At 62.7% G+C, this 12730-nt stretch overlaps 1 protein-coding gene across 1 annotated transcript; it reads right to left on the bottom strand.

The window, feature by feature from the left end:
• Positions 1-1289: 1289 nt before the first annotated feature.
• On the bottom strand, positions 1290-12591 carry CHLRE_06g290550v5 (uncharacterized protein). The gene is made up of 28 exons (XM_043063416.1): positions 11990-12591; positions 11626-11713; positions 11413-11476; positions 11162-11261; positions 10914-11024; positions 10643-10750; positions 9659-10151; positions 9213-9531; positions 9065-9092; positions 8638-8886; positions 8366-8455; positions 8128-8248; positions 7284-7984; positions 7060-7174; positions 6345-6961; positions 6104-6199; positions 5824-5950; positions 5073-5701; positions 4882-4977; positions 4663-4792; positions 3904-4532; positions 3711-3806; positions 3492-3621; positions 2748-3361; positions 2503-2598; positions 2311-2434; positions 1592-2214; positions 1290-1427 (listed from the first exon to the last, which is right to left on the bottom strand). Exons 1-28 carry the CDS (start codon positions 12027-12029, stop codon positions 1309-1311), a joined length of 6753 nt encoding a protein of 2250 aa, XP_042924122.1. The 5' UTR covers positions 12030-12591; the 3' UTR covers positions 1290-1308.
• Between the last annotated feature and the right edge of the window lie 139 nt (positions 12592-12730).

The following is a 12730-nucleotide window of genomic DNA, read 5'->3' as shown; positions in this document are numbered from 1 at the left end:
AGTGTCCGCAACACATGTTGGCATACACAGACGCAGTCTTTGTGCGTCGTTGTGTGTTGGTGGGAGGTGGCGGGGTAAATCGGTGTGAAGCATGACGGAGATGCTGAGGTGGCTGAAGGTGATTCCCTGGCAACCCTGCGTGCACAGGGCTCTTGCCTCTTATACACTGCCTCCCTGACCTTGGCCGCAATGTGTCGTCTCTGCCATTTGTGGCAGAGGAATGACGAGCAGTAACATATATGTGTGGCTACCTTGCCATGATACCTTAATCCCATGTCGCATACCCGCCCGCTACCCTGCCCTGCCACACCTTGGTACCCAACCCTGTCCCATCGCACACCCAACCCCTGCTTTTTCCCTCCGGTTCGGTCCCCCAGACGGCTGGCTGACTGCCACTACACCTCCAACATTGTGCCCAGCAACTGTGAGTGTCCGCAACACATGTTGGCATACATAGACGCAGTCTTTGTGCGTCGTTGTGTGTGTTGGTGGGAGGTGGCGGGGTAAATCGGTGTGAAGCATGACGGAGATGCTGAGGTGCCCGTAAGGTGGTTCCCTGGCAACCCTGCATGCACAGGGCTTTTGTCTCTATCTTATACGCTGCCTCCCTGACTTTGGCTGCAAGGTGTCGTCTCTGCCGTTTGTGGCTAGCTGTAACATATATGTGTGGCCGCGTGCATGCAGGCGCAACCATGTAACACAGCCAACAAGCAGGCAGTGGAGGCGCAACTAAGGATCCGGCATGGGCAGCAGCTGGTCCAGCAGCACAAGGGGTGGAGGCGGGCATGATGGTGCCAAGGACGGAGTTTGGTCGTAGGAAGATATGGCGGCTGCGGTGGAGGTGGGCATCAAGGTTGTCGGATGCATTGTACCCAGCAGACACGCAAGTGATGGCGCTAGGCATTGTTGCACGTTAGAGTTTGCACGCATACATATAAGGCAGACATCATACGAGGTTTGGTGTAGTGTTGCATGAGCGTAATGGACTTGTCAACGAGGAGCAGGTGTGTGGCCGGTGTCGTAAAAGGATAACGCAGTATTGCGTGGTGTACAGTGTGGATCCTGAGTGTGTTAGCAGCTCCCAAAACTTTCCCGTTCGGGTGCTGAACTTTCCCGTAAAAGGGCTTCACTTGCCCGTAAGAACTTCCCCGTAAGGACTTCCCCGTACAAACTCCGACTTTCTTCGAAAAGCATACGGGGAAGATTTTTCCGGGGAAGCACCCCCTGTTTTTCCGGGGATTTCCCCCCCCCCTTTTCCCAGAGTGCCAGGCAGCGAACCTGCCCGAGCAGTTGTTCAGGGCGTTGCCCTCAGGCCTCAGACGTGGACTTACGGCTGCGGCAGTAACCAGAGCCGTCCTTGACCGTGAACCGCAACGTGGTCGCGGACATGTCGCTGCTAGACCAGTGCGCCCATTGGCAGTACTCGTCTGCGCCACAGCAATCACACGCAGGGGGAATGACCGTCAGTTGTCATCAAGTTCTTAGGCGCCACAGTCCGGCACCTCAGGCACGGCATGCAGTACACCGTAGTAGAACGTCACCCCCGCCGCAATCGACACAGGAGTATCGCCCGGCACCCTGCAGCACTCACTGGCTGAGCCGGAGTTCCAGCCATCCAGCTTGTTGGTGAGGCCCTTGACGGGCGTGTAGCCGGGTGCGGGGATGGTCTCATAGAACTCGTCCGCCAAGCACACGTGGCTGATGCTGTCTCCCACGGACTTGACGCACGTACCGCGGCTGTTGTCCCAATACAGGCAGACCTTGCAGTACAGGTCGCTGCCAACGTTAGTGCACATCCCCGAGTCCAGGTGCAGGCCCAGGCAGCTGGCCTGGTCAATGCACGTCTCGGCACCATTCACGTTGTCGCCGGTCCAGTCTGAGCCGCCAGTTAGGATAGTGTCGTTGGACCAGTCAGAGAACACGCACGAGCCGCCGGCAATGGGAGCAGCGGGCGGCGTGGGCGGCAGCGGTGGAGGCGAGGGAGGCTGGAATTCGAGGACAATGTTGCGGTCCGGCGCAAGCGGCGGCGAAGGCGGGTCAGGCGGCGGCCTGGGCGGCCGCGGCGCGGGGCTGGGCGGGCTCGGGCGGGGGCTGGGAGGCGGCGGCCGGGGGCTGGGCGGGTTGGGTGGCTTGGGCGGGCTGGGTGGCATCGGCGGCTTGGCGTTGCAAGTGAACTCAGGAGTGCCGGGCTTAGGCACCGTGAACGTCCACAGGCTGCAATTGGCAAGCACACCCGTTTCAGCACCTGCTGACCATATGATGTCATGCAAGCAAAGCAAAAAGTACACCAAAGCAATACCCAACACTTACCACTCGTTGTCCTGGTCGCCAATGCCGCAGCCCGCCAGCAGGCCGGTCGTGGTGTTCTTGCGAGGCGAGTCGCAGCTAGCGCGAATGCCGCCCAGCGTCACGGCCATGGGCATGTACGGCGTGTCTGCAAGGCACAACAAGAAAATGTTGTAACCATTCCACAGCGGCCAGCACTCTGTCGATTCGACGTACCTGTGCCGCAGGAGCCGGACCCATCCTTGACGGTGAAATGCACGGTCGCGGCGCTGTCATCGCCATTCTCCCATCGAACCCACTGGCACTTGCGGTCTGCGGTGGCGTACATGGAGGCGCTCGGGTTACATGGCTGCGATGGAGGCTACGCGTCCAAGGATTGAGAGACAACACAGAAAGCCATCTCACTAATAAAACACTGCCATCGAGGATTGCGGGACAAACCGGTGCCATCAGTTACTCACTGTTGAGGCCGGAGCGCCAGCCGTCGAGTTTGTCCGTCGCGCCGGTGACGGGATCGGCGCCAACGCGCGGGATCACGCCGTACCACTCGTCCGCCAGGCAGGTGTGGCTGATGGTGTCCGTGACGGATTTGGGGCAAGAGCCACGGCGGTTGCTCCAGTAGATGCACACTTGGCAATAGAGACGGCTGCCGCCGTAGCTGCAGGTGCTCGAGTCAAAAAAGATGTCGAGGCACTGGGATTGGTCATTGCAAGAGTCGGCCGGGCCGGACTTGCTGGGTGGCAACAAGTTCTGGTTGTTTTCCGGGTCTGTGAAGATGCAGGGTCCGCCAGGGATGGGCGCGTTTGGCGGGCTGGGCGGCGAGGGCGGCGAGGGCGGCGGGCTCGGCGGCGAGACGGGCGCATCCGGTCGCGACGGCGGCGAGGGCGGGCGAAGGGGGGGCGAGGGAGGCCGAGGAGCGGGGCTCGGCGGGCTGGGCGGCGGCGTAGGCGGGCTGGGCCGCGGGCTGGGCGGCTTGGGCGGCGGGCGCGGCTTGGGCGGCATGGGCGGGCTAGGCGGCTGGATGGCGCACTTGAACTCGGGTGTGCCGGGACGCGGAACCGTAATGCGCCACAGGCTGCGAGGTAGAAAAGGAAAAAACAAAGCAAGGTTAAAATTAACCCAATCAAGCCACAACATGTTATCGCCTTCCATCAGGTTGTTTCAAAACAACACACCGTCCATGACTGGTGTGCTCCAGTGCTCACCACTCGTTGTCCTGGTCACCAATGCCGCAGCCGGCAATGCCCGATTTCTGCGCAGGGTTGGGCCGAGGCGGCTGGCAGCTGGCAGACAGGCCGCCTAGCGTCACCGTCAGCGGCATCCCGTACGGGTAGTCTGCGGCCAGGAGCGCACACGAGGTCAGAACCGAAGCAAGGTGCCAGAAGGAAAGGATCAAGGCGCCCGCCGTTCTGCACCTAGCCTACCTCCTTGGCAGTAGCCGCTGCCGTCCTTGACCGTGAAAAACACGTCCATGGGGTTGAGGTCACTGGCCGACCAGCGCACCCACTGACAGTAGCGGTCTGCAAACAGGGGCAAACAGTACGACGTGTCAGCTTTGCGTTACGGGCGGGAGAAGGCAGATTGGAAACGACCCCAGGGTTGCGTTGCTTCACTTACTTCCAAGGCCAGAGCCCCAGCCGTCGACCTTGTACGTGTTGCCCGCGGCGGCAGCTGCGCCCGCATTAGGAATCACGGGAATCAGCTCATCCGCCATGCAGGTGTGGCTGATGGTGTCCGTGACGGATTTGGGGCAAGAGCCACGCCGGTTGCTCCAGTAGATGCACACCTGGCAGTCAAATGTGCCAGGGCCACTGAAACAAGTGCCAGAGTCGAAGAAAATGTCCAAGCAGTTTGCCTGGTCGACGCAAGTGTCAGCGCCGCCCTTCGAGTTGCCAACGAGGGTGGGGTCGTTAGCCGTGCTGAAGTCGTTCCTAGGATCCGCAAACACGCACGCGCCGCCAGGGATGGGCGCACTCGGCGGACTGGGCGGTGAAGGCGGCGACGGCGGGGCGCCAGGCGGCGAAGGCGGCTGTCCAGGGCGCGTTGGCGGTGAGGGCGGGCTGACCGGGGGCCGCGGTGGCTTGGGGGCGGGACTGGGCGGGCTGGGTGGTGGTGCAGGCGGGCTGGGTGCCGGGCTGGGCGGCTTGGGCGGCGGGCGCGGCTTGGGCGGCATGGGCGGGCTAGGCGGCTGGATGGCGCACTTGAACTCGGGTGTGCCGGGACGCGGAACCGTAATGCGCCACAGGCTGCGAGGTAGAAAAGGAAAAAACAAAGCAAGGTTAAAATTAACCCAATCAAGCCACAACATGTTATCGCCTTCCATCAGGTTGTTTCAAAGCAACACACCGTCCATGACTGGTGTGCTCCAGTGCTCACCACTCGTTGTCCTGGTCACCAATGCCGCAGCCGGCAATGCCCGATTTCTGCGCAAAGTTGGGCCGAGGCGGCTGGCAGCTGGCAGACAGGCCGCCTAGCGTCACCGTCAGCGGCATCCCGTACGGGTAGTCTGCGGCCAGGAGCGCACACGAGGTCAGAACCGAAGCAAGGTGCCGGAAGGAAAGGATCAAGGCGCCCGCCGTTCTGCACCTAGCCTACCTCCTTGGCAGTAGCCGCTGCCGTCCTTGACCGTGAAAAACACGTCCATGGGGTTGAGGTCACTGGCCGACCAGCGCACCCACTGACAGTAGCGGTCTGCAAACAGGGGCAAACAGTACCGACGTTTCAGCTTTGCGTTACGGGCGGGAGAAGGCAGATCGGAAACGACCCCAGGGTTGCGCTTCACTTACTTCCAAGGCCAGAGCCCCAGCCGTCGACCTTGTACGTGTTGCCCGCGGCAGCAGCTGCGCCCGCACTAGGAATCACGGGGATCAGCTCATCCGCCATGCAGGTGTGGCTGATGGTGTCCGTGACGGACTTGGGGCAAGAGCCACGCCGGTTGCTCCAGTAGATGCACACCTGGCAGTCAAACGTGCCAGGGCCACTGAAACAAGTGCCAGAGTCGAAGAAAATGTCCAAGCAGTTTGCCTGGTCGACGCAAGTGTCAGCGCCGCCCTTCGAGTTGCCAACAAGGGTGGGGTCGTTCGCCGTGCTGAAGTCGTTCCTAGGATCCGCAAACACGCACGCGCCGCCAGGGATGGGCGCACGCGGTGGACTGGGCGGTGAAGGCGGCGACGGCGGGGCGCCAGGCGGCGAAGGCGGCTGTCCAGGGCGCGTTGGCGGTGAGGGCGGGCTGACCGGGGGCCGCGGTGGCTTGGGGGCGGGACTGGGCGGGCTGGGTGGTGGTGAAGGCGGGCTGGGTGCTGGGCTGGGCGGCTTGGGCGGCGGGCGCGGCTTGGGCGGCACAGGTGGGCTTGGCGGCCTGGCTCCACACTTGAAGTCTGGAGTACCGGGCTTAGGCACCGTGAACGTCCACAAGCTGCACGGGAAAGAGGGGGACACAATGCAAGAGGAAAGAGCGGTAAGGACGGGTGTCGTCATGTGGGATAAGCATATGCAGCACAGAGATTGTAACACGTTGCGCGCCGCTTGCGCACTCACCACTCGTTCGGCTGGTCGCCAATGCCACAGCCGGCAAGGCCAGACACTTGTGCCGGGTTGGGGCGTGGCGCCTGGCATACAGCCGGAACACCTCCTAGCGTAACCGACAGTGGGAAGTACGGCAAGTCTGCGTGGGGAAGGGAAGGTTTTGTTGGAGTACTATTCCGCACGGGCTGGCAATGAAACCCTTGCGCCCGGTATGTGATCGGCACACCGCAGCACAGTTGTGGTTGCACTTCTTGCCCCAAGCTGAAGAGCAGGAACAGAATGCTGGGCTTACTTCCTTGGCAGTAGCCGCTACCGTCCTTGACCGTAAATCGCACCGCCGCAGGTTGGTCATCGCTGCTCGCCCAGCGCACCCATTGGCATTTTTGGTCTGCGGGCAGGAAGCGCAGGCGAGGGCACTTAAGCAAACAGAGACACCGCGCAAAGCAGTGCACTTGGTCCTCAATTACAACACCCACGAAACGTTCTGTCCGTGAGCCTGCCCCGCCCCACGGAACCTTCTGCGTCCCACTTACTGTTGAGACCGGAGCCCCAGCCGTTGAGCTTCTGTGTGGAGCCCACAGCAGGCTCCGCACCGATGCCGGGGATGATCGGGAACAGCTCGTCCGCCAGGCAGGTGTGGCTGATGGTGTCTGTGACAGATTTGCGGCAGGTGCCGCGACGGTTGCTCCAATAGATGCACACCTGGCAGTACAGGTACCCGCCTGACTGGCTGCACGTTTTGCCGTCGAACCAAAGATCCAGGCAGTTCGCCTGATTAACGCACGAGTTGGCCGGGCCGTTCGTGCTGGCCAGCTCTGGGTAGTTAAGGCTAGTGAAGTCGTTGCCAGGATCCGTGAAGACGCAGTCCACGTTGGGCAGCGTCGCGCGAGGCGGGCTGGGCGGCATGGGGGGCGACGGGGGCGGGCTCGGGGGCGAAACGGGTTGGTCAGGGACTGTTGGCGGCGAGGGCGGACGCCGCGGCGGCGAGGGAGGGCGCGGTGCGGGGCTTGGGGGCTGCGGCGGCGGCCCGGGCGACGGCGGCGGCGGCCGCGGGGGCTTGGGTGGGCTCGGGGGCCGCGGCGGCCGCGGCGGGGTTGCGCCGCAGCGCCAGTCAGGGCCACCAGGACGCGGCACGTCAAACGACCAAAAGCTGCATGAGGCACGAAGGAGGACGGAAATAGGCGTTGTCAGGGATCAGAAAAGGACGAGCAGGCAAGCAGGGAAAGCACTCCGCCTCTGCATACCTACCACTCGTTCGGCTGGTCGCCGATGCCGCAACCAGCAATGAGGCCGGCGGGCGTGGTGTTGGGGCCCTTGCAGGAGGCTGGGATGCCGCCTAGCGTCATGGAGATGGAATCCTCGCCTGCAATAGCGCGCACATGCACACGGGGGCGCGGCGACGGAACCTTGCGTGCATGCAGCAGGGCGAGCGAGCTGACGCTAGCACATCCCTCATTCAACCCGCCACGTACCATCCAAGCAGTAGCCACTGGCGTCTTTGACAGTGAAGTATAACCGGTACCGGCTGGTGTCGTCGACGCCCCAGCGCGCAAACTGGCAGACGCGGTTGGCAGCGAAAGGCCGCCAGCCGTCCACCTTGGCCGTGCTCTGCACCGCGGGCGCGCCACTTGCGCCGCGGATGAAGGGCGTGATCTCGTCTGCCAGGCAGATGTGGCTAATGGTGTCCGAAGTGGACTTGGGGCAGCCAGAGCGCTGGCCCCACAGCAGACAGACCTCGCAGTACAGCCAGTCGCCCGAGTTGCTGCAGCCGCTGCTGTCCATGTACACGTCGATGCAGTTGGCCTGCTCGTAGCAGCTGTTGATGCCGCCCTGGAAGGGGCCGGTGGGCACGTTGGCGTACGTGTCATCGCGGTAGACACAGGACACCACATCCGTGGCACGCGGCGGGCTGGGGGGCAGCGGAGGCTGCGGTGGCGGCGTCGGCGGCAGCGGCATGTCCGAAGGCGGCACCGGCGGCCGAGGAGGAGATGGTGGGCGCGGGCTGGGCGGCGACGGGCTGGGTGGCGGGCTGGGGCCCGGCGGCTTCGGTGGGCGCGGCGGCGGGTCGTTCGGCCGCGGTGGGCGCGGCGGCGGGCCGGGCGGCAGAGGGGGTGCTTGGCCCAGGCATTTGTAGTCGGGCGTGCCAGGCTTGGGGACCTTGATGGTCCAAAGGCTGTGGGAAAGAGGCGGGCAGGGCGAGATTGTGAGCTAGCCAGCTTGCTCGCTGGAAGCACATGGCCATGCCTTCATAGCCTGCCACGCACACCAGCATCACGCACGCTGCACGGTGGCACTGTCATTGTCCACGACACTTACCACTCGTTGGGCTGGTCACCGGTGCCGCAACCGGCAATGGCGCCAGGGCCCTGCGCTGGGTTGGGCTGCGGCGCCTGGCAAGTTGACACCAGGCCCTGCAGCTTGACCTGAATCGCCGAAGCTGCAAACACAGGCGAAAAGCGGGGCTTTTAAGGTTCGAGTTCGGCAGGTGAGGTTAATGCTAGGCCGTGTGCTCAGTGCCGCGACTAACGAACGACAGGCAGTCACTCCGCCCTACCTCCGCAGCTGCCGGAACCATCCTTGACCGTGAACGAGATGGTGGAGAAGGTCTCGTAGTCGCTGAAGCGCACCCATTGGCAGTACCGGTCTGCAAGGCGGGCAAGTGGCGGAGGCAAGGAACCGATCGGCACCATGTGGGACACAGATAGTAAGTTGCTGATGCCGGGCTGGAGGGCGGCAAAAGCGCCGACCCAGATCAAATAAATTATGGACACCATGCGCGTCTGCTGCCCCTTCGTTCCTGCCTAGCTAGCCGCTAGCACCACTCACTTGCGCTGCCGGACTTCCAGCCGTCCAGCTTGTTGGTGTCGAGCAGCTGCGGGGCGGTGCCCACCGCTGGCGTGATGGTGGAGGGGATGATGGGCGTGATCTCATCGCCCGTGCATATGTGCGACACCGAGTCCGTGGGGCTCTTGGGGCAGCCGGCGCGGCCGCTCCAGTACAGGCACACCGGGCAGTAGGTGAAGTCGCCCAGCACCTGGCACAGCCGGTCGTCGTAGTAAGGGTCCAGGCAGCGAGCTGCACGTACGGATTGGAAGCGTTGGGGCAGAGCAGGGTCAGGACCTCAAGTTGAAGGGTTGGAGCGGGCCGCGCGCTAGGGCCAAGGGCCAGGGGTCCAGGCTTCGCTCGAATCAGGGGGAAAGAGCTGGGAAGTAAGGGGGAATACGTCCAGGCACACGTCAATAGCCACACGCACCTTGGTCCACGCACGTGTTCATCCCGTTCTGCAAGCAAGGAGAGGCACGAGGGGCCGCCAGTCAGCTCATTGGCAGTCCGGCAGGGTAGCAGTGTTGGGCCCAAACCTGTCCACCAAGCATCCATAAAAAAACAAGCGCCGGGCTTACCACGTTGTCACCTGCTGGCAGGTCAGTGCCATCGGTGAAGCCGTAATTGTTGTTGTCCGTGTAAAGGCACTGAGAGCCAATGATAACGCCCCCGGCGCGAGGGGACGGAGGTGGTGGTCGAGGCGGCCGCGGCGGGCTTGGCGGGTTGGGCTTCGGCGGCGGCGCGGGCGGAGCGGGTGGCGGCGCGGGCGGCGAGGGCGCCGGTGGCTTGGGCGAGGGAGGGGTGGGTGGGGGTGGCTTGGGAGATGGCGGCGGAGGGGGAGGCGGCGGGGGCCGCGGCGGCTTTGGCATTGGCGGAGTTGGACTTGGTGGTGCAGGGCTGGGTGGCATTGGTGATGGAGGCGGGGAGGGCGGCGCAGGGCTGGGCGGCGCAGGGGACGGCGGCGGTGACGGAGGTGCAGGGCTGGGCGGCGCAGGCGATGGAGGCGGCGACGGAGGCACAGGGCTAGGGGGCCTTGGACTTGGCGGTGCAGGCGACGGTGGAGGCGACGGTGGTATGGGTGACGGCGGCGGCGACGGTGGTGCTGGGCTTGGCGGCCTTGGGCTTGGCGGTGCAGGCGACGGTGCAGGCGACGGCGGCATGGGTGACGGCGGCGGCGACGGTGGTGCTGGGCTCGGCGGTCTTGGGCTTGGCGGTGCAGGCGACGGGGCAGGCGACGGTGGTATGGGTGACGGTGGCGGCGACGGAGGTGCTGGGCTTGGCGGCCTTGGACTTGGCGGTTCCGGCGACGGCGGCGTGGGAAACGACGGTGGTGCTGGGCTTGGCGGCCTTGGACTTGGCGGTTCCGGCGACGGCGGCGTGGGAAACGGCGGCGGCGACGGTGGTGCTGGGCTCGGCGGCCTTGGACTTGGCGGTTCCGGCGACGGGGCAGGCGACGGTGGTGTGGGTGACGGCGGCATGGGACTGGGTGGCGGCGATCTCGATGGGCACGGGAAAAGCTGCGAGTTATTGAACTGCGGGTTCGGCACCGTGATCCTGCAGGTGCAATGAAACGGCATGCGCTCAAGCTTGTGGCTTACAACGGCTACATGCCAACCCGAGAGCCTGTACAACCAGTCCATCATATAAGCACACTCGCATGTATGCTGGTTTTCGGCGAGCACAAACGCAAAGATCACGCCCAGGCACAAGCAATTAGCCTTCACACGTAAACCCAATCAACCACTCACGTCCACAGGCACTGGTTTGGGCTGTTGAGGTCCGTCGAGGTGCTGGAGCAGCCCGCCAAAGCGTTGTTCACCGTACGCGGCCCAGAGCAGGTGGCGGTGAGGCCTTGGATCAGCCATGTGCCTGCGTACGACAACGGTCAAGGGTAGAGCACGCCGATCATTCCGCACGATGCCTGAACACCTTCACGTTGCCTGCTGCACCGTATGCACCTCCACGTGTAATTTTTCTACAACATGCAGCCCGTGTCGCCTGGACTCACCACTACCGCAGTTTGCCGAACTCGATGAGCCATCCCGCAGGCTGAAGCTTGCAGTCGAATACTGTGTTCCCGTGCGGTCGGCGAAGTACGCCCAGGAACAGTACGCGTCTGCACCAAGTGTCGAGCGAACATACCAAGAATCGCCAAGGTCAGGTGAACGGGTCAACAAGGCGGACCACGACTCGGAGCCATGGACAAGCAGGATGGAGCAACATATGCCCCGCCTCCGGTAGGGCTTAGCCAGCCCAATGCACCCCAGGCGTGTGCTTACTGCTCCGTGAACCCTGCCAAGGCCGTGTTGGGTTGGTTCCGGACGTCGTTGCATTGATGCTGTAGGTGCTGTTGGTGCTAGGTCCAGAGTAGTACGAGGAGAAGCGGTCCGCTGCAGGTTGGTGTCTCGCACGGAGGCAGCGGGGCGAGATGCGTCAGTTGCACAACATCATCGCCGCAGTTGCAATTTAGCAGCCGAAGGCTCCAACCCAATCATGCCCGGTCGACTGCAGCCATGCCACAACCCACCTGCGCAGATCTGGGCCATGTTGCTTTGCGAGTTGCAATACGTCATGGTCGAGCCCTGCGAGTCTGTCGCGCTGCTCCAGGTGTTGAACGTGAGGCAAACCTGTACACACACAGTTGAGGGCGGGGCTGGGATGTGTCATTTGCATCAGCGCCCATTGCATTACATGCAGTTTATCCATGCGGACTAGCCTAGGAACTCAAACTCGGTACAGGTGCTGCAGTTCCTGCTCATAAGCCGGTGATCAGCCCACCTTGCAGAACAATGAGGTGCCCACGGTCTGGCATTCTCCGTCGTAGTAGTGGACGTCGACACATCTATGGGATATACCGTGTGTGTGTCAGGTGTGTGGGGACGTGCATAGGACACCGACTGCTATAGGCACCCCTGACGAACGCCCAAGTAGCCTCAGCCCAACCCATGCATGTGGTACGCGCAGTACGCTTTGCTGCTGGGTACATCTCACTTGTATTGATCCAAGCAACTGATGATCTGGCCAGTCACCGGCGTGGTGTCCGAGCCCGTCAGAGTCGTGTTCACGGTCCTCGACGTGCCTGCAAATGCAGTGCAAGCCAACGCGGCGTGGCGTGCCAGCGACGAAACCTCGGGGCACACACTCATTCCCTTCGGAACACCCGCCCGGCCGCCTCCTTCGCCGCACGGTCACCCGCTGCCACCGCCACCGAGTCATGGCGATTCGAGTGCGTCGCACGCACGGACAAGCAAATACCTGAAAACTCATATGGCATGTCACGAACTTCAAAACCCGAAACCGGTGCCCCATGAGCCCCATGATGGTTTACCGTGACCGAACACATACTAGCCCTCACCCCTGTAGCGGCAGCCGCTCCAAGCTCCGGTTTGACTCATGAGAGCGAAGCTTTGCGCGTCCGCAGGCCTGGAGACGCTCAGTAGCTGCAAGCATACTGCTGCTATTAAGATTAAGGCGTAGCCAGTCGATGAAGTCCTGTGTCTGAGACTTTGCCGGAGCCCGCTTTGCATCTGCTCGGGAGAGTGCGTCGCCTTTGGTGCGCAATGGCTATCAGTCCTGCACGTACATTGCGCTTCTGAAGAACGTCCCGTACGCTGCTTCGGCCCCGGCGGAAAGGAACTGGGGGCCCCCATTATCATGGGCCGCTCCCTCGAGCTCCCAAATGACCTTGGGGTCAGAGCTGACAGCTAAGCACCATGCTGGTGATGATGAAAAGGAGACAGCAGATGAGCAGTGCGGTCCTTAAACCGGATATTGTCGCTCCCAGGCGTCTTGGAAGTTTCTGCTGATACAAGTTACAGGAGCCACAAACCGTGTGCTGGACAGCGAGTCAACTACTGTGGCTTTGGATGAGTTTGGCACGGGGAAGTGGAACGTCCCAGCTCTTTTGCATACATGTCCCACCCGAAAAGTCGAAAATGATAAAGACTCACGCATTTGCATATGTACTCAACACCTGGAGATTAATGTGTTGTGCGGGAGGCGATCATGCCGATCCGAGGGCACGTCCATGTACTTCCGCGCAGCCCGCCCCCGCCGCCCATGTGCCTTGTGTAGGCTTGTGTCTGCCCCGCCCAGT

The sequence above is a fragment of the Chlamydomonas reinhardtii genome, chromosome 6, assembly GCF_000002595.2.
Source record: "Chlamydomonas reinhardtii strain CC-503 cw92 mt+ chromosome 6, whole genome shotgun sequence".
NCBI classification, from domain to species: domain Eukaryota; kingdom Viridiplantae; phylum Chlorophyta; class Chlorophyceae; order Chlamydomonadales; family Chlamydomonadaceae; genus Chlamydomonas; species Chlamydomonas reinhardtii.
The sequence above is the reverse complement of the archived record's forward strand: the minus strand, read 5'-3'. Positions and strand labels throughout refer to the sequence as shown.

Excerpts from the sequence above, each read along its gene's own strand:
- CHLRE_06g290550v5 (XM_043063416.1), bottom strand. The coding sequence starts at position 12,029 with ATGAGTCAAACCGGAGCTTGGAGCGGCTGCCGCTACAGGG. Across the intron at positions 10,152-10,642 it reads TTCGGCAAACTGCGGTAGTG|CTTTTCCCGTGCCCATCGAG; the intron begins GTGAGTCCAGGC and ends AATAACTCGCAG. Across the intron at positions 2,435-2,502 it reads GTCCGGCTCCTGCGGCACAG|ACACGCCGTACATGCCCATG; the intron begins GTACGTCGAATC and ends TGTGCCTTGCAG.